The 21945-nt window shown below is 37.4% G+C and overlaps 1 protein-coding gene across 18 annotated transcripts in view; it reads right to left on the bottom strand.

Moving 5' to 3' along the window:
* Positions 1-21945, bottom strand: part of COL25A1 (collagen type XXV alpha 1 chain) — a 468462-nt gene that overhangs the window by 150723 nt on the left and 295794 nt on the right. For all 18 annotated transcript variants that reach the window (XM_045470776.1, XM_045470716.1, XM_045470732.1 and 15 more), the window contains 2 exons: positions 5091-5117; positions 4918-4944 (listed from right to left, as the gene is read on the bottom strand). In XM_045470776.1, the coding sequence (XP_045326732.1) occupies positions 4918-4944; positions 5091-5117 (54 nt within the window). The remainder of the gene's footprint in view (positions 1-4917; positions 4945-5090; positions 5118-21945) is intronic.

Below are 21945 nucleotides of genomic sequence, written 5' to 3'. Positions count from 1 at the left end.
ACTGTGCCACATAGGGTTATTGAAGTTGGAACTAGCAGAAAGGCTAAAGCTTGTTTTTCAGAGAACTGTTTCTCCCTAATCAGCTACTATGTCTTATCAGACTCCGCTAACAAATCCACTAGCAGTCTCCACAGATGCCTGGACTCAACATCAACTCATATGGTTCCAGTCTATGAACAAGCAAGGACCTGCAGAAATAATGAGCCCAAGACCTCATCCAATTTATACTTGCTCTTAGAGCATGCCCATAGCCCCTCCCTCTTCCCCAATAGTTACCACCACCTCATTATAATATTAAAAATCTCTGCCCAAGGAGGAGTACAAGTTTCATTAACATACTGTATGATGTATGTATAGACATGGTTTCTATGTATGCCTGCTCAAGCTTATGCCCACCTTTAAATGTGATGACAAATCTCTCCTTTTGAATATTCATCCTAACCCTAAATAAAAGGAACCCACTCATCCCTGCTCAGGAAGTCACGCTTTGGAAGTTATTCCTTATGATCTCCTTATTTGCTGCAAATAAAGTTTCCTTTGTAGGACAATTCCACCTGGTATAGTCTCTATCTGTAACTCACTAAGGAGAAAACTCACATTGGTTTGGTTACAAGATGACCCAACTTTCCTTTTCAAGCCCATTCTCTTTGGTTCACTTCCAGCTGTGAGGTAACTATCTGACACAGTCTGGCTAATAAGACACGAGCTGAAGTCTGCTATGAAATTCATGGGAAAATTTCTGTTTTCTTATACAGATTCCTCTTCCTATATTTTCCTTGCTGATACTGACGTGATGGCTGGACTTGAAGGAGCCTTCTTACAATCATGAAGGAAAAGTCAAGAGATTCACAGAGACTTCCATAGTTATATCATTGAATTATATAAATAATACCATCAATTGCCTTCTCTGAACTTCTCATTATATGAGAAAAATAAACTTATAGGTAGGCCCCATAAAAAACATGGAGCTCTCTCCCATATTTTGGTGACTCCTTTGGAATTTCTTCTTTGGCTCACCAACATAGCTCCTCCCCGTTGCTGAGTTTCTCATTCTGACACTGAGCTTTCTGCTTAGTGTGGCCCCTTCCCGCCAATAATACTCAATGTTGCAGACTGAGCCAGCCCATCTCCTCTGAGGACTGGACATTATGCTGATAACCCGGGCTCTTATGACCTTGTCCTGGATGACCAACTGTTTCCTGGTCCTTTCAGTCTCTTCCAATTCTACTTTTTTTTATTTATACAAGATACCATCTTATTTATACAAGATACCATCATCAAGTAAATTTTCATAAAGAACATCTGGTAGTAACACCGAAGAGTCTGGTGGTACTATAATCAAATGATGTGCTAAAAAATCTTCAATGTCTCCTTTTGCCCATCACACTTACACATTCAAAATACTCCACAGTATAACTTTAATTTAAAAAATCCAGCCTTACATGATGTAATTTTTCTATATTTAACTTATACTCTTGGCAAATAAAATACTATTGTCCTTAAATAAATCCTGTCATTTCCCACTTGTGTAATACTGTTTGTCCTATTGCTTCTATCTGGAAGGTGTAAGGTCTTCCTCTTCCCTTTCTCTTCTAGAGATTATCCATTTATCAAGTCCCAGCTCAAGTGTCACCACTTCCAGGATCCAATGATTATTTAAAATGGAAGAATGTTCACTTACCTAGCATCTCTTGATATAGTTATTTAAGACTTATACAACCACATAGTTTTCTTATTCAGGCACCCATGAGATTATAGGCTCCTTGAAGGCATTAATGATGTAATAATATTTTATTCTAACATGCAACAAATATTTATTGAGTCCTTACTGTTCTAGGTGATGGTGGTATGAACAAGATAGACCAAGCCCTTGCTCTCGTGGAATTTATATAAATGGAGGGGCATGTTTTGCAGATAACAAGCAAGTGAATAAATACACAAAATAGGATAATCTCAGATTTAGATTGGATACTTGGGGAAAGAAGTTCTCCCCAAAAAGGTATTTGAGATGAAATCTCAGTGATAAAAAGAACCCAATCACCAGAAGACCAGAAGTCACAGCAAAGAGAAAGTCATCAAGTTAGGAGTGAGTGTGATGTGTTTGAAGAACACATAGAGAAGTATGTGGCTGGACCACAGTGTGGGGAAAGGAAATGGTGTGAAATGAGGTTATAGAGGTGGGCAAGGGCCAAATCTTGACAGTTCATGCAGTCCAAGAAAAGTGGTTTGGATTTCACTCTAAGGATTAAAACAGGGAGTAACATGATCTAATTTACAATATAAAATGATTTCTCTGGCTGCTGTGTAGAAAAGGGATTATACAGGGTCAAAAGAAGAAGCAAGATTACTTGGAAAGCTGCGATGGTAGTCAAGAACATGAGATAATAGCAGGTTGAATTCGGTGGTGGTAGAAGAGAGAGAAAGTAGACCCATTTATAGTTTCTATAGTATTAAGCATGGTATCTTGAAGATAACAGATGTTCAATGTATATTGCTAAATATATGTACAAGTGTTTCAAAATAGTTTTGCCTTCTTAATTTCTATATTGTCTTTAATTTTTTCCTGCTGTGGCCTAATATATTCCTGTTGGACACTTGGGGAACCAAAAAGACAAAAAAAAAAAAAAGCCCGTATTCAAGGAAACAGTAGAAATTCCTTAACAATAGGTGAGCTAACAAAGAACTGAAATGATAGAGGGTCATATCGTTAAGGTAATTATGGAAATAAATAAATTACTTGCAACAAATGGTAAAAAGTTGAATTCAAAAGCTTTGATAGGATAAAAATGGACAGGGTATTGAAATACAAAGATTTACATTTTAGAAAAGAGAGCCTCCATGGGCATTAGCTGGAATAGTGTATCTATAGAGGATATGGCCAAAGTTAATTTTCATTACTATTGAAGACTTTTCCAGTTATAACTTACTTTCAAATTTTCTGGAGGTATAAAGCCTTCATTTTACTATTTTGTGTGATAAATTTCCTGATAAGTAGCTAAATACTTTTTTACTAGAAAGTAATATCTATTTTTCAGAGAGCAATTGAATGTGACCTGTCTTGTTTCTAAGTTAGGAATCTGAGAAAAGACAGGCAATTTGGTAGGTTCTCATTCTCTTTCACATATACTTTCTAGGGCATTTAGATTTTTACCCATGAAGATTCACCCTGCATGATAAGTTCAATCCAAATTCCTTTGATAAAAAGCAAAATCCTGGAGAAAATGGGATCAATTTTTGCCGCTTTCCACCTGAAATGCTAAATGGTCCCTGAATCGTGTGAAACTTGGCCTCAGTCAGTGTGAAAACTGGCTGAAATCGCTATGAAAGGCAGTCTGGGTTCGTCAAAGTAGTTCATGAACTTTGGCCAAACTTGCAAGGAACGTGGTCCAAGTCTTAGTTTGTAATGCAACATGAAACCAGGTGAATTTCACATGGTTTCAGGTTTCACCCTGAAAATTTGGCCTAGCTTTATAATCAATCATCACTTTTTGGAACGATGAAAGCCAACACACCTTTTTGAAAATGAGGACTGCGTGCATACTGATGACAGCTAAGCTGTGAACCACCCCTTCACTTCCTTTGCCAAAAGAAGATTTCTCAGAATGGAAACAGTTTCCCCCTTACCTGGAAAGGGCAAGTTGAGTGATTTTGATATTGCGTGTAGAAAGAAATGATACTCAATACATGGAGACATGCCATGAGAAATAATCACCACATACAGAACAAGTGGCTGTATGTTAATCACTTAAGGTTATGAGAATTTTATTCCATTCACATCCATGACAGATATCATGATGTTTAATCTCCTTGACCACTAACATGAGCTTTTAGCTTGAATCTAGTCATCAGCTAGAATAATTGCCATGAGAAACAAAATGCTCTGTGGCACAATCATTATTTTTCTGTGAAGAAACAGCTGAAAAATGGAAAGGAAAGTAAGTCATAGCATAGCTTTTATCTAATTTAGTAAACATGAGAAGATAAGGCTACAAACTTTTCAAGTTTGCATCAACTACCTCTTTGGCAATAAAACCCCTACTGCAGTATAAATGAATTCAATAATTGTCTACACACAGTGAACTTTACACAAAAATCTACACAGTTTCTGTTTTCAACCTGAAAGTTTTAAATGTGCTTTTCCACTGTAAAAAATGACTCTTCAACCAAATGCTCGCTTTTGTGCATAGTGACATGAGAAAATTGAGAGGTATGTCTGAACGGAGCCACTACATCATTGGAACAGTATGTCTGAACATTTGGGTAATAAGGCACAGATGTGAAGCAGAGTACTTGGCACTACCAAGGTAACAACAAAGCATTCACCATTGTGTTATAATGGTTAAAAAAGCCACGTTTGAGAAGAATAAAAGAATGCCCCTCCTCCCCGGAATGTTAAATTATATTTCACCTTTTATCTGCTTAAAAATCCATAAAAATAAGGAACTCAAATATTATTCAAATTTGTGATGAAGAATAAAAATATAAAATGAATTAATATTTTCATCTGTAATATAACATATTTATGCAATAGCACACAAAGTTTAACAGAAGAAGGAGGGCCAAATTCAACAGGAATCCAAATGGCCTCTATATTGCAAAACAATGCATGCAAATCTGAAGGACCCAATAGCCTTTGAATGGGTGGTTGCTATTGACTTTTAAGTAGTGATTCTGGCCTTTCATCAGCAGGGCTAATTACCGTACAGTCACCTGTTTACAGTATCAAATTAATGTAATGCTATAGGATATACCCATTAGTTATTATTAAGGCTATTTCAGTTACAAGTGGTATGATATTTTTGCCAGCTATTACTAAACCATGATACAAAGGTTGTTATAAAGCCAGGGTTACTTTAATTCAATAAGTTTGGAGCTGAAAACCAATTCTCTGCCCAAGATTGGAAGAATACAACTTACCCGAGGTCCCTGATCACCTTGTTCTCCCTGTAGAGTAGGAAGATGAGATGATAGATAGTTTTAGCATAAAGTCTGTATTGGACGCTCATTAAAAAGACCAAAATATAACATAGCATAGATCATACCAGTGGATTTCCACTAACTTAATTTGTTTCTGCTATACAATTTCTTACCTTATCACCTTTTGGACCAGGAGGGCCCTAAAAAAGAAGAAAAAATCATTTTATTTTTTTTATTTTTTTTTTAACGTTTTATTTATTTTTGAGACAGGGAGAGACAGAGCATGAACAGGGGAGGGTCAGAGAGAGGGAGACACAGAATCTGAAACAGGTTCCAGGCTCCGAGCTGTCAGCACAGAGCCCGACGCGGGGCTCGAACTCACGGACAGCGAGATCATGACCTGAGCCGAAGTCAGTCGCCTAACCGACTGAGCCACCCAGGCGCCCCAGAAAAAACAATTTTAAATAAATTAAAAAAAACTGTAGCTTGAACAGATCGGCTGGTTAGTTGCAAGACTCATGCAAAGGGCACATAAGTATACTTGACAATGAGGTTTCTCAGGGAATTTTGAGTTCTAAACTATAATTGGAAGAAGGTTGCAATGTGAAAATTGTATAATACCTATGTTATTATATATACAGTATATTATACAGGACAGTACATATACTATACCATTGTATACACACACACACACACACACACACACACACACAGAAAAGTACACAAAGTACATGTGTCATAAGTATGTAATATGCTGAATAAATCTTCACAAGCTAAACATACCTATGCAAGTAGAGCCCAGGTAAGGAAACCCAAAAGGGTCTGTGGTGACATTTTCTTGTCACTACCCCCAACCATCAGTAACCACTGTTTCTGACCTCTGACAAAATAGTTTGTTTTTGTACTTTATGTAAATGGAATCATACCAGTATGTGTCTGACCTCTTTGCTTAGTATGTGTAAAATTTATGCGTAATTTTGTGTTTAGCCGTGGATCACTTGCTCTTACTGCTTTATGATATTCCATTGTGTTGAATAAACCATAATTTTTTTGTTCATCTTATTGCTTGGTGGACATTTGTTTTCTGGGTCTTGACTACTGAAAACTGTGCTGCTATAAACATCCTATTTTAAGTCTTTTGATTAAAAACTGTATGCATTTCTGTTGGGTGTAAATTTAGAAGTGGAATTGTTAGGTTGTAGAAAATGCCCAATATGTTCAGTTTTAGTAGACACTGACAATAGTTTTCTAGTGTGGTTCTAACAATTTACACTCCCATCGGCAATGTACAAGAATTTCAGTTCCCTGTATCATAGCCAATACTTGGTATTTTCCATCTTTTTTTGTTTGTTTGTTTTAGACATTCTGGTGGGAGGCATAGTAGTTTCACACAGTATTTTCATTTGTACTTCTCCAGTGACTAATAAGTTGAACTCATTTTAATGCATGTATTGTCCATTTTTGCATCCTTACCCATAAAGTATCTATTCACATCTTTTGCCCTTTTTCTGTTGAGCTGTCTTTTAGATTTGCTAGAGTGTCCCTCTCTCTGTCCCTCTCTTTATTGCCCTGCCTGCTGGTTCTCTCTTTCTCTCTCTCTCAAAATAAACAAATAAACTTAAAAAAAAAAGAAATAAAACTAACAAGAAAAAAGACAGACAAATAAAAAAACAGACTCAAATATATATATATATATATATATGCATATATATATATATATATATATATGTACTCTCTATATAGATAGATACAGATAGATATAGATATATGGAGACAGATGTGGGAGTTCCTTACATCATTCTGAAAATGACTCTTCTTTCAGTTTTTTATTGCAAATATATTCTCCCACTCTGTGTGTTGTGATTGTGTTATCTTAAACAACAGCTTTGACGAACAGCAGTTCTTAATTTTAACAAACTCAATTTAACATTATTTTCCTCTTTATAGTTATCTCTTTTTGTGTTCCAAAGATTTCTTAATCTTTGCTTACTCCAAGGTCATAAAGACGTTTTTCTACGTTTATTCTAAAAGCCAAAGCCTCATTGAAACTAATATAACACTGTATACTAGAATTAATTTTTTTTTAATTAAGATAAACAACAAAGAGATGGAATATTCCTCGGCCATAAAAAATAATGAAATCTTGCCATTTGTAAAAACATGGATGGATCTAGATGGTATGAGTCTAAGTGAAATAAGTCAGATAGAGAAAGACAAATACTCATATGTGGCATTTAAGAAACAAAACTAACAGAGGCACCTGGGTGGTTCAGTTGGTTAAGCATCTGACTCTTGGTTTCAGCTCAGGTCGTGATCTCACAATTCATGAGATTGAGCCCCACATCAGGCTCTGTGCTGACAGTGTGGAGCCTGCTTGGGATTAACTATAGAAAACAAACTGGTGGTTGCCAGACAGGTGAGTGTGTATGTGTGGGGAGGGGGGGAAATGGGTGAAATAGGTGAAGGGGATTAAGAGTACACTTATCATGATAAGCAGTGAGTAATGTACAGAGTTGTTAAATCCCTATATTGTACACCTGAAACTAATATAACACTGTATGTTAAACTTATATTGTTTGGGATGGCACTGTGCCCAAACTGAAGAAAAAAAAAACAACTAAAAAAATAAAAAATAGAATACTTTTCACACTCAGATCTGAATTCGTGGGGAACTGACTTTGAGCATGATGTGAGGTCAAAGTCGAGATGCTTTTTTTCTCCTATGTGAATATCAAATTAACCCAACACCATTTATTGAAAATGCATCTTTTCCCCATTGTAGTATAGTGTCACCTTTGTCATAAACCAGATAGTCATATGGATGTGGTTTTTGTAGGATTTTCTATTCCTAAGCCACACGGAGATTTTCTTTACCTTTGAGCAAATACACCAGCAGGAAATGCTAATTCTAGAGGCATCAATACTTTTTTTTCCCCCTAGCTCTTAAAGATGAAGTCATGTTTCAGGGCTCAGCCTACTTGAGGAATTGGTGCATTTCAGAGTTACCTTCAATCTCTCACCTTCACCTTTAGCAGGGCTGGGAGACAAGGATCAAGTCCAGACTGGAAGCATAGCCAAGGTGCTGGCAAAGTACCATCCTAAGTCTTGGTAGAGACTCCTATGTCCCTTCAGGTGAAAATGTAGGAATATTCTGTTGCTAAAATATCTCCTGCTAAGTATCAGCTACAGAGACACGGTACCAAATTCCTACTCTCAGTTGTGACACTTCTGGAAACAGCTGTGAGGTTATCATGAAATTAATAATAACAGTAATATAATGTCTTAGGGTTTATATATTTTACCATCAACAAAGAACTTTCACCTGTTACTGTATTTAATCTTCTCCCTATCCAGTGAAGTGTTATGATATAGATGCCAAAAATAACACCCAAAGATTATCAAGGTTAGGTCTCTTGCAAGTGAGTTAGCCAGGACTTTAACCTAGTCTGTGTGACTAGGTTAGGATGATAAGACATAGCTCTAGAACTAGATTCTCAGAAAGAATGATGACCATGTGACTGCCTTCGACAGATGCCTTCTGAAATCCCTCCCAATTGCATTTCCCACAGTGTCCTGGGCAGTTGGCCCCAAGATCTCAAGTTTGAATGAGAAAAAGAGGAATTGTGGAGGGTCAGGGAGGGAGAGAGGGAGCTAAGGTAATGGAATCAATGAAACAAACTCTTGTCTCCGCCCCCCCCAATAATTTTGTCATTAAAAACAAAGGGAAACCAAGAAAATTATTTTTCTTTATGTTTTCAGTAAAATTTCAATACTTTATTAATGTTTTCAGTGAGTTAAGTAATGAGTAATTGGTATAGATTGTGTGTCTACCTCTGCAAAATTAAGTTTAAAGAATTTATTTGGTCATTTTCAACACACATATAATGTTCTCTAGTGCTCCTGCAAGCAGAGTTTTATTTTTGGTGGGGCAAAGGAAACCCAAAACAAGAATGAGAGGATACCTACCATCAAGTTTAAGGAGTACAGTGGAGGTTCTAGTCTTGATTTAAATTGTATGTTATTTAATTCTATTTTGATTTTTATATACATTTGTCAAATGTCTATAGAGAGTTTGGCAGTGTTCTAGACACTGGTGGAGGATATGGTGGGAGAGGCTGATTTAGAAAACCTGAATGGTCTGTCTTGTAAAAGCTTAATGGCCCAGTGCCACAGTTAAATACTTCCCAATACTAGCATTAAGAAACATTCCCTTGAAAATCGAGCTATTGTAAGATTACTTACAGTTACTGTGGAACCCCTCCCCGACTCCCACCCCTTCCTCCCCCAAAAGCTTCTCTTTACAGTTCAGTTTATTTTTGCTGGTGAGATTTCAGAGGCCAAGCCTCTCATTGTACCAGTCCTCTCAAGGCACTTTATTAGGTTCTATGACATGTTTGAGGTCAAAGCTTTTCTAAAACAATTTTACAGTGGGGAACAGAGATGACTTTTTTTCCCCCAAAGTCCAATTATTAATGCCAAAGCCACGTGTGTCAACTAGAGCTCTTTAGACAGCTTGCCATATATAAGGATCCTTAATTCACAAACACATAAAAATTTGCATTCACAATTGAGCAATAAATACTGCTGCTTCAAAAGGGGATGTTTCTGAGCAGACAGAATGGCGTCCTGGCACCTGCCAGCTCAAGACAGAACTGAAGCAGAGGTCAACCTCCATTCACAGCTGTGGCGGCTGCTTCGGACGCTCCAGACCCCACTTGTGCTCTTGGGATTAATGGCAGGTGTTTTCTTCTGCTCCGACTGAAATCCCACTCTTCTTTTCTGAATTGGATCCTCTTCACTGCAAATATGGATTGCATTTGAAGAAAAACGTGGGCAACCATAGTAAACCCAGATAGTATTTCAAGATTTGGGAGCCATGGTTCTTTTCTAGGTCAAAACATTACAAATTAAGAAAAAGTTTCTTTGATTGCTAACTTTTAAAATCAAAGCTGGGTCAATATTTAAGTTATTTTGCTTTTAGACTTAAGAAAAAAAGCTTCACTGGTATTAACAAAAAAGATAGACAGCAATAAAAATTAATGAATTATTTGAATTACAGTGTATTTTACAATGGCATTTTGTTCCTTCCAGCTGCACCAAGCTAACAATTTAATAGCTAATGGACATATTTGTTGTTCAGGTATCAGTATCAGTGTCTGAATGGTAACTATTTGAAAGCATGGGACGCCTGCGTGGCTCAGTTGGTTGAGGACCCAACTTCAGCTCAGGTCATGATCTCGTGGTTCGTGAGTTAGAGCCCCGCATTAGGCTCTGTGCTGACAGCTCAGAGCCTAAAGTCTGCTTCAGATTCTGTGTCTTCCTCTTGCTCTGTCCCTCCCCCACTCGAGCTCTGTCTCTCTCTATCTCTCAAAAATAAATAAACATTTAAAAAAATTTTTAATTAAAAAAAAGAAGAAAGTAAAACTTTGTTGCTAAAATAAGGATTGAGGTCAATGGTAAGTAAATATGGTAAAATTAGTGGTGATAAATAAGGGAATAGTGAGTCATTATATATGGCTATGTAAGTCTTCTTTTGGAATTGTCTTTCTGGTCTGGTCTGGAATGTTGGGAGTCCTATCTTTTACACTGTCCACTTAAATAAATAAATAAGAACATCTGAAATAATTATTTCTAATTAGTTTTATTTTATGAGCCCTAATTACATAAGTTTTAAAAGTGTTAACAAAATTTGTATTATTAGTGTTCTCAGCAGTTGGAACATTTCTTTTAGAGTGTTCTGAATTTACTACCAAGGTGTTTATAAATATCAGTGGCAAACTTCAAATTAGCTCCAATTCAAATGACTTCAAATTCAGGATGTAAGGCAACAATTTTGTTTGTACCAAGTCTTTAACGTGGGTCTTGGCCTATACCAATTTCAGTCTCCCCAAATCTATTTCTATCCAAACAACTAAGATTTTAGATCCGTTTCCATGCTCTATTACTTATTTTGATTGAATTACAAAACCAAACTAAAACCATTATGAATGAGAGGTACAATAAATGAGATTCAGTAAAAGGTTGGATTTCAATCTGCATAAAAGTAATTGAAATATAGCTGGAAAAGACAGATATATTCATAGAGGTTGGATATCCCAACTAAGACCTTTCATTCACTAGAACTATAAATTTTGCCTACTTTGAGCTGGCAAAAGCTAAAGAGGGAATGATTTCTAAAAGATGGCAATCATGGAAACAAAATTAAATTCTGCTACAAGTAAAAAAAAAAAAAGAAGGAAAAAAGCAAACTCTGGAAATTCTTGGCAGCCAGAGCTGCTGGAATAGAATGGAGTTATGATTTTTATCCCAGAAAAGTGTACATCATTTTCATCTTTGAAATATAACAAACATTTTTCTGATTAATCTTTTCATTACCATAGAATTATGAAGTCCAGCAAGTTTCATATTCTAAGCATTTATGGCCAATTACCAGCCAATGTGCTCTGAGTCTGGAGAAGGGACATGTAAATGTAATTGTAATCAATGGAATGAGGCTGTGCTGTGGCCATACAGAGAGAAAAGAAAGTGGGATAACTAGAGTTCAAAAGATGATATTGGAAATGGCTCTTGAAAATTGACCTGAGATAAGGGGGACTGGGAAGGGATGAAGCAGTTCAGGCAGAAGAAGAGAACATGCATAAGTGTAAAAGAACATCATGCTATTGGAGACAGACAAGGAGTTCACGGCAGTAAGAACATATGTGGTGTGGGGAGTACAGATGGGAGATAGTAAGATTTGGAAAGGTGGCTAATAATATCTGAGTCCCTGGGCCAAATCTGTCATCAATATAACAAGAGAGTAGTAAGATCAATCCCATGCTCTTTGGAACTCTGAGAACATGGAATGCCATCCTTCTTAGGAAGCTGTTGCCCTGGTCCAGGAGATAGATGATAGTGGGAGCACAGGGAAAGTTCTAGATTCAGAAGACACTTCTGAGATAGAACCGACAGACCAGTCGACTGGACATGAGAGGTGTTTACGTATCACCAACAGAGTTTAAGAAGTTCTATTCATCGGGGTGCCTGAATGGCTCAGTCGGTTAAGTGTCCTACTCTTGATTTTGGATCAGGTCACAATCTTATGGTTTGTGAGGTCAAGCCCCACACAGGGCTCTGCACTGTCATCATGGAGACTGCTTGGGATTCTCTCTCTCTCTCTCTCTCTCTCTCTCAAAAATAAACATTTTTAAAAATTAAAAAAAAGAAATTCTATTCATTTGAAAGTTCACAATTTAGTGCACTTGCAGAAAATGGGTGACCTACACTGGTTCAACTCCGATGAACACAGCAGCTCCAGAGCAAACTGAACCATATAGAATTTTAAATCTGATTTTAAGGGTATTCAGATCCAAACTAATTGTTGGCAGCCTTGGCTGGCCCAATCAGAAATAGTTGAGAGAGAGAAAATTCTTTATCATCACTGTTGGGTAAAAGGAGCACAGATGACATATGGTGGCCATACTGTGTAGCCATCCTTCCTCTGTGTTAAATTATTAATAAAGTACACCTTTATTACATTTCTTCCTCTGCTTTTTAGACTGCAAGCTGAACATAGGCTTACTATATTTTAAAAACTGTAAGTTCCCTAGTTTTTTAAGGATAAGGAAGGCAAGGTCTACAGCATTGGGCTTTCTCTAGGAGGACAGCACAACCTCAGTGATCAGTGTATGTTTGATGCCTGTGTGCTCAGGCACTTTTGCAAACATTACATTATCAATGTTCACAGTCCCCTAAGGAGGAAGGAAACAGGGAATATCCCATTTCCACTTGTTCAAATAGGATAAAAGCCTCAATTCTACAGATGGTAAGATTTCTGCCTACTCTCTGATTGCATCATAAAATTGGCCCATTGTGCCAATGAGATAAATGCTCTTAAGCCATATGTTCATGAATAAATTGAATTTGGTACCACAGTTTTTAGCAGGTGTCTGAAACTGACCAAAATCACAGGGCAAATAGTTTTAACAATGGAAAAATCCAGGCCTTACTTGAAAAATAAGGACCCTACCTATTTACATATGATAAATCTAGCATACTTCTGAGTAAAGTGCTTTAGGCAGTTAGCTTACGTTCACTTCTAACTAAAATGTGAGCGAGTGTTCCTCCAAGTATATACCTAAAACCTTGAACTCTAATATATAGCTTTTTGCTTTACTAGCATAATATATACTTTTAGGGACATTTCTTCCTAAAATCACCTCTTTTTAGTGTTTCATAGACCTTCAACTTTGCAAATAACCTCAACAGGTAATGTGTACATTTTAAACTTATTATGGAAAACCTGATGTGAAAAAGTAGGAGGTCCTATATATGAGTATAGATCTGTGTGTGTGTGTGTGTGTGTGTGTGTGTGTTTGCTTGTATACAATTTCTTTTTAAATGTTTTGGAAAAAAGTAAAAAATAAAAACTAAAAGTATAATTTGGAGAAATTATTTCAAAATAAAGTACATTAAGTGTCTTGTTGGTTAAGAGCTCAAGCTTTGGAGTCAAACAGATACAGACTGAAACCCTGGTTGTGATCACTTATGTGAACTTTGGCCAGTTAATTAAACTCTTTAAGCCTCAGTTTCTTTATCTGTAAAATGAGGAAAACAATGCTTATCGTTTTGCTGAAATGAAATACTGTCCATGAAGCAATTTGTAGAATGCCTGACTGACCAATGTTAGTAATCATTAAGTCAATGTTTTTAATATTTTAATTATTGTAAACAAAAAATAAAAATTTTTCTCAGATTTACCTGAAGATAAAGAAGGTAAACATATTGATTTCCTAAAATCAAAAGGCCATGTGGTAAGAAATGTGTTAGGTGAATGGTTGAAAATGTTTGGAGAACACAAAGGTTTAATATAGGTTGCCTTGATATTTAGGAACTATTACGAAACAACAACAGCTACAGCTACACAAAACTAAAAGGAAAACAGTTCGTTATAGTTTTAACCACAGTACTTTAATGACTAACCAAGACTAAACTTTAGGACCTAGAACTACCTGGTCACCCCTAGTATAGTAGGTGCTCAATCAATTCTTGCTGAATTGAAACACCCAGAAAGAAAAGAGTGCAATAAAACTCTCCCTGTTCAAAGCAGCAACATATAAAGAATTATACAAGAACCAGATTCAACGTTGCTGCAGAAGAACCATGTTTATTATAGTGTCAAACTCTGCTAAGCCAGGGAACGGAATTATAGCTATAAACAGATTTATAGCTTCAGACTTTACACCTTTCATTTTGCATTGAAGATTAAAAGAAACCCAGCAGAAAAGGGGGTAGGTATAAACAGAAATTTAAAATATCAAAACCAGCCCCATTGATTGCAAAACTAATTTTTACAGCTATTATTTTCCGGGCATTTTCTGTGGTGCGATCGTAACTTTAAGTTCTTTTGTGATGTCAGTTCAAGCCCTGAACAAGGGACTATATGTGCCCATGATCAGTGTTAAATCATAAGCAGCTGCCATAAGGAAACAATTAGTGGGGGCTAGCACTAAAAGAAAATTTAGAAAAACCAAACATTAAAAACGGAATCTCAAAAGTAAGACTGATGTAGCTCAATGGAGTTAAGGGCTTATAAAACAGCAGGAAACAGGGAAGCTCACTCTGGCTTTCTTTTCTAACACAATACAAATTAAATACAGCCAAATTACTTCTCCTGCCAGTCAAAACCAAGGGCTCCCTTCTCTGTAGCCTCATCCCTTATATCCAAATGTTTTAAGAGACTGCTAAAACTTTTTTGTTTAACTTTGAATTTTTTTTTACATATTTTTAAGAGGTCAAATAAAATGAACTCGGTGGTGAAAGACTTGGAATCCTAAACATTCCTTTTGTCGAAAGAAAGTATCAACTTGCTCTCTAAATGCCCACAGTAGCCCCTGTGATTTTACAGCTAATGGTGTAAGCTATCCTACAATACTCTTACTGTCCTTAACACAATTCAAATGTGTTTAGAGGCACATCCATCTTTAAACCTTAGGTTTAATATACAATAGTTTATTTCAGCATGTTTCCTAATATACTGGCCCAACATAATTTGGCCCAGGCTACTTAAGAAAGCCTGGTTTGCAGGTCGGTTTGATTCTTTGCTTCATTTGTAGCATTTTATAAAGCCATGCAGTTTTGTGTAGGGCAACTCAGCACACCACAGGGATAAGAGTAGATATCTCTTGGAGTCTACAGAGATATGGAGAAGGGATAAAAAACAAACAAACAATCAACTGTCAAATGAGGCTAGGAGAGACTGAAACTCAGGGCTTGCCTATGATTCTCAAGCTTCCAGTATGAATGAGAAGCCTAGTCTCTCTCATTCTCAGCTGGTGACTAAAAAGATCAAAAGCCTTTAAAGAAGCTCCCACAACTACCATGATCTTCATCTCTGGATTCTTCTGTAACCTCATCTCCTCTCTCTGTGGAGTGAAGGTAATATTGTACCCATGCACCCGTACCTCCGGATCCCCAGCCTTGCATGCTATTTATCACTGCTCTCATTTGTCTTTGCAACCAATTCAGTTCCCTTGGGTTCCTTCTCTTCCTCTCCAAACACATTCATTTACCCTCCCCCCAAATCAAAGGGAAGAAACGTTGCACTTGCCCTCTATTCCCTCATCTGAAGGTCCTATCTTCTTCTAACCATCTCCATCAAACTTCTTTAATAATAGATTGGTCACAGAAATAAAGAAAACCTGGATTTGAGGAAAGAGAAAGGAGGTAGAGTAGAAGTCATATTTTTACAGTCTGGTTTTAGGAAAACTAAAGTAACGTGAGTTGAAATACATATTGGTCTTGGGAGCATTTCTTTCCACTAGGAAGAAGAAAGCAAAGTGAAGCTATGAGAAGAGAAACTGCTGAGCCAGTCTTTGGGGCCCTGGAAAGGAGTCACCCTGGGCTAAACTAAAACTAAATAAACCAGAGCTTTGGGGAGGAAGAGTTGACAAAGCCCAAACATGTCACAATTGCCCAAATTTGTGTCTAACCCTTTTGTCTTTTCACTTTACTCCCTTCATCAGCTATCACATGTACCCTCAAGGCTATAATTTTTACCTGACTTATGTCCTCAATTCTTTTCCAGGATTCAGTGCTGCGTTCCCAACTGCTCACCAGATGTCTAAGCCAAGATATGCTATCATCAGCTCAAACTCCTCTTTCTCAAACCAAACTTCTCAGTTTCTACTGCAAGCCACTCAGAACTCCTGACCTCCCTATTTCTTTTTAACGTTTATTTTTGAGACAGAGAGAGACAGAGTATGAATGGGGGGAGGGTCAGAGAAAGAGGGAGACACAGAATCAGAAGCAGGCTCCAGGTTCTCAGCTGTCAGCACAGAGCCCGACGTGGGGCTCGAACTCACGGACTGTGAGATCACGACCTGAGCCGAAGTCGGACGCTCTAACCGACTGAGCCACCGAGGCGCCCCCTGACCTCCCTATTTTTGTTAAACACACCGCTATTCCTCCATCTCTAAAAGTTCAGTGTTATGTTTGATTTGGCAAGTGAAATCTATTGCCAAGTCCCAGAGATTTCATTCTCCACAAAATCCTTTGAATCTATCTTTCCATGTTTGTTTCTAGCACCCTTATTCCTGGAAAACAAGAATAGTCTACAAGCCTCTGGTCTTCCCTCACTGTATTTCATCCTGCATACTTTTGTCAGATTATGTGTCCTAAAGCACATTTCTGAACATATTCCTCAGCCCAAAACCCATCAAGGGGTCAATGAAAAAGTCATTATAGGTTAACAATCCTCCATGATACAAAAGCTGTTAGAGGTTTCAGGGGATCAGGCCAATATTACTTAACCTGCTGAATAATGGAACATTACCTGCCTCTTGATATAATGAAGAAAGGAGTATACTACACCTTCATAAGAGATTATTTCTAAAAATTGAACCAGAACCTAATCAACTGCTAAATGGGACTTGCAGTTTACAAGAAATACAGAAGACAGGGGAACAAGTCAGACAGTACCTTGAAGTCATTAGATCAATCCAAAAGGTTGGGCATTCTATATACAGGTCAAATGTGGGAAAATTGATGACACAAAAACAATTTTTTTTTATTTTTTTAATTTATTTATTTTTTTTTCAACGTTTATTTATTTTTGGGACAGAGAGAGACAGAGCATGAACGGGGGAGGGGCAGAGAGAGGGAGACACAGAATCGGAAACAGGCTCCAGGCTCTGAGCCACCAGCCCAGAGCCCGACGCGGGGCTCGAACTCACGGACCGCGAGATCATGACCTGGCTGAAGTCGGACGCTTAACCGACTGCGCCACCCAGGCGCCCCAAAACAATTTTTTTTTAAAAGGAAGATGACTGGAGAGTAAAAGACTGAAGAGTTACAGCAATTAAATGCCAATTGGGTTTTGGGTCTTGATCCAAACAAAACACCTATTAAAGAGATGTTTGAAACTGGTAGAGAAATTTGAATATTGAATGGGTATGATAATAAGAAATTATTGCTAATTTTATTAGGGTTGATAATAAAGTGATGGTTATATTTCAGAAAGACCCTATCAGAGATTCATTCATATTTTAGTATTTGTGGATGCAATAACATGGTATCTAAATTTTGCTTTAAAAACATTGTTTTTAATTTTTATTTATTTTTGAGAGACAGTGACAGAGTGTGAGCCAGGGAGGGGCAGAGAGAGAGAGAGAGAGAGAGAGAGAGAGACAGAATCTGAAGCAGGCTCCAGGCTCTGAGCTGTCAGTACAGACCCAGACGTGGGGCTCCAGTCCATGAACCATGAGATCATGACCTGAGCCGAAGTTGGAAGCTTAACCAACTGAGCCACCCAGGCACCTCGTATCTAGGTTTTGCTTTTAAGTACATCAGCAACAAAACAAAACAAAAACATGAGGGAAAGGATTCATGAAACAAGATTAGCAATTGATAATTCTTGAAGTTGGATGATGGTTCTAGGGCAGTTTATGGTACCATTTTCTTTTCTTCTTTTTTTTTCCTTTTTCTTTTTCAGTATGTTTGAAAATTCCCCAAAGAAGTAGTTATATAATTTTTAAAAACTTTGTAAGCGACCCTTCAGATCCCTACCAAATAAAGTGTTAACTTCTGACTGTGTCCAAAGTCTTCTATGATCTGCTTTTAACTTTCCTTTTCCGTTTTCTCCCCTTCCCGCCCCTGCCTGATTCCCGGACCTCCAGTCAGCCTTGAACACCAGCTGTTCTCAGAGGGCCCTTCACTGCTGTCACTTCTGTATCTCTGCTTCTGCCATTCTTTCTACTGAACAAACACCATTAATTATCACTTGACTTGAAATAATTATAGCACCCCTTTTTGAAACCTCTTACCTGGCAACTTGAGGTATGGAGTTATTTGGAAAAAAAAACAAAACAACCTAGTAGAAATTTGAGTTTCTGAAAGAAATGTTATTCCCAATACAAATGTTAGTCCAGAAAGCATCCTGTCTCCACCTATCTACAATCTCACTATCATCACAACCAGTCATTGATGGCTTCTCTTAGTGACTTCTTTTCCCTAAGCTCTGCTTGACCCTCTTCTGGAGATGTTTTCTGTTTTGAACTCCTAAAGCACTGTGACTCTCTTAAAAACTTAGCTCGCCATGCTAGATATGAGATTTGTGCTTCACACTAAGCTATCAGGGCCCCTAAGGGCAAGAAGAGTGGTGTATGGGGAGATATAACAAATAATGCCTTTGGAGGCTTTAATATGTACTAACACATGACCTTTGGCCGGTCGCTTACCCTGTCTGACCCTCAGCTTCTACATCTGCAGGATGGGACAAACAATAATTACCTCATATGGGAGCTGCAGGAAGTAATTAAAAGAACATGTGCTCTGTAAATATTATTTCCTTCTGCTCTTCTCTTCCTAATTCAAAGGTAGTCTTGTACCTTACACATGGTAAGTATCAATAAATACATTATCATATTTCCTGCAACAGAGGTCTCTAAAAAGATATCAGGGCCAAAATTAGTATTTCCTGACTAGCCTATGAATAATCAAAAAGTCACAGATATCTGTATGGCTAACATGCTACCAATTAATGTTTATGAGGATATATTTGATTGCAGCTAGAAATTGTGTTTTGGGAACTCACTATAATTTCTTATCTGTTGACCATGACTCTAGTTCACAGAGTAAATACTAATAGCAAGAGAAATAAAACAACTTTGCAGTCTCTTGATGAGACTCTACTCAATGAAAGTTTTTTTCTCACATCTCAAACATGGACAGATGTTTTTGGCTCCTGCCTGTGACTCCCAACTTTTAGAAAGAATGTTCTATTTTTTATTCTCCCCACATTTTCAATACTGAGTCATTCCGAACACCATGGCACATTGCTTTGAAAACCACCAGGCCACTAAAATTACTGAGTGACCTCATGGTTGGAAACCCAGTGACTAGAGTTCACACAGCTGACCACTCCTCTTTTTGCTTTTCTAGCATAGCCTTCTCCTGGGTCTTCCACTGCTGATGGGAGTTTCTGTGTAGGAGACCTTTCTTTTCCTCCCCCTCTCTATATTTCGTAACTAACCCTTCCCCCACCCATGACTTCTCTTACCCTCTATACACACTTTCTGGGCATCTCTCTCATTTCCACAACTTCAGCTACTGCTTGTCAACTGTACATCCAGCTGTGGCTTCTCCCCAGGACTATGCCGACTGCCTACTCTACATTTCTTCTGGAGACACACTGTTCTCATCTGGGATAGTCACACCCACCACTAAGACTGGTTAGTTTTCTTTGAGTAAACTGCATTCATTTCATTCAGGTTCTTGATGGCCCAAATTGAGACTGTACTAATTAGATAAGGAGGCTTTCCTCCAGGTAGATGCAGCCCCATGCCAGAGCTCATAGCTTGGTAAGTGAAGCCTGTGCTAAATTTCACACCTTCCCTGTCCCTTTGCTGACCAGCCTTGCACTGTACATAACCTACATGAATGTAAATGGTGGCCCTGAATTTACTGCAAGGAGTAACATTTCTTTCAGAAGCTCAAAACTCCACTATGTTTATTTTTTTCCAAATAGCTCCTCAGTTCAGGTTGCCAGGTAAGAGATATCAAGGAAAGTATGTCATAACTGTTCTTACTAAATGATACTTGATATTTACCTAACTATATCAATTAAGGATATAAGTATATACAGATATAAGTTATTTGGAGTACAATGGAGTCTTTCATATAATTTTTTTTAAATGTCTATTTATTTTGAAAGAGAGTGCATGCATGTGCACTAGCAGGGGAGGGGCAGAAGGAAGAGAGAGAGACAGAGACAGAGACAGAGAATCCCAAGCAGGCTCCAGGCTGTCAGTGCAGAGCCTGACAGATGGCTGGATCCCATGAATCATGACCTGAACTGAAATCAAGAGTTGGATGCTTAACTGACTGAGCTACCCAGGCACCCCTCTTTCATGTCATTAATAAATTGCTTAATCAAATACCAAAAAATCTAAAATGCTAAGATTTTTATAATTATTCTCTTTATCATATAACCACCACATAAAATATAAATAATGGGGAATGATAGTACTTTTTGAGATCTAGCATGATTTATTTTGGATAGGACACATTACTAGTTTAACATGACAGTTCTATGTATTGACCAAAACAAAGACTTTCTGTACACACACGCACACGCACGCACACAGACACATGCTTTTCAAATTTCTTGGAGAATGTACATGTCCTCCCCCTGCCCCCAAGTGAGACTATATGGATCTGAAAAAGGCTGGACTGAAACACAAACATGAAATATGGGAATTGCTAAAGTGTTAGGTTAGAAAGAGCTTAGTATATAATTAAAAACATATGAACAGAAAGTTAAATATTGTCCCCAAATATAGTATTTTATTTGGGAATAATTCCTTAGAAAGCACACACATTTTGATTCTTGTAAATTTTAGTAAAATATTGTGAAATTGCAATGGCAACGTCAGAACAACAACAACAAAAAAGCAAAAAGGGATTTGGGGGAAAAAAGGCTATGTGACATCTACTTCTTTTCAAGTGCATTTGAAAAAATACAAATGGAAGCCACACGCCTTCATGTGCAGTTGTCTGATGGTATTTGCTTGTGGTTTTCTCTTACATTTTTTTCTCACTGAGTAATACAGAATTACAACATACACGCTGCTTTAGTCCTCCAAATTCCTAAGGGAATTATATCTCCTTTATGTTCACATGCAACTCCAAAGGGGAGTTATGAGGAGGGCTTTGAAATTCTAAAAATTTTATGCAACAGAAATTTCCTTAGTATAGAAGGGGTACCTTTCACTTAATACAATGGTTCCACTATTTCATTACTCTGTACTGAATATACTGATGGAGTTATTTAGGGCAAAGAAAAGGCCACTGTATCTTTATAATGTGTATAAGATGGAAGCCTGAGAAGGCTTTTTAAAATGAGTTTCTATAATTTCTATTAAATTATTTATTAGTGGAAGAATATTATTGTTTAAGAAATGTGACATTAAACACAACCACCATAAATCACTTTCCATAACTGTCTTGATTATTAAAAATCAAAGATAAGCCTTGAACCCTACAAATAAATGGTTAAAAACTAAAACAGTACATCATATGTATGGCCCTGGGTTAGGGCTATCAGTTTATTTTCACCAAATATTAAATATCAATAGAAGTATACTACTATAATGAAAGAAACTCTCCAAATCAAGTAGAAGTGAGATATTAAAATTAACAAATGTTCAGTAAAATCTCAGAGCTTAGAAACCTCAAAAGCCTGTTTTAAAAGGCATTACTGATGACACATGGTATTACTGATGGGGCATTTAGAATCACAAAAAGCTGATCATTTTCTCTCTTCTTCAGCTTTCTTTCCTTAAACTCTTGCATATACCATTCATAACTCAACAACATTTCTTGAACTTCTACTGTGTACCAGGAACTAAGTGAGGTGTTAGGGAGGATACTAAAGATGAAAGAAAGTATAGGGGTGCCTGGATGGCTCAGTGGGTTAAGCGTCCAACTGTTAATTTTGGCTCAGGTCATGATCTCACGGTTTGTGAGACAGAGCCCCACGTCAGCACAGAG

Source organism: Leopardus geoffroyi, chromosome B1 (assembly GCF_018350155.1).
Source record: "Leopardus geoffroyi isolate Oge1 chromosome B1, O.geoffroyi_Oge1_pat1.0, whole genome shotgun sequence".
Taxonomy (NCBI): domain Eukaryota; kingdom Metazoa; phylum Chordata; class Mammalia; order Carnivora; family Felidae; genus Leopardus; species Leopardus geoffroyi.
This window is presented reverse-complemented; position numbering and strand designations above follow the sequence as displayed.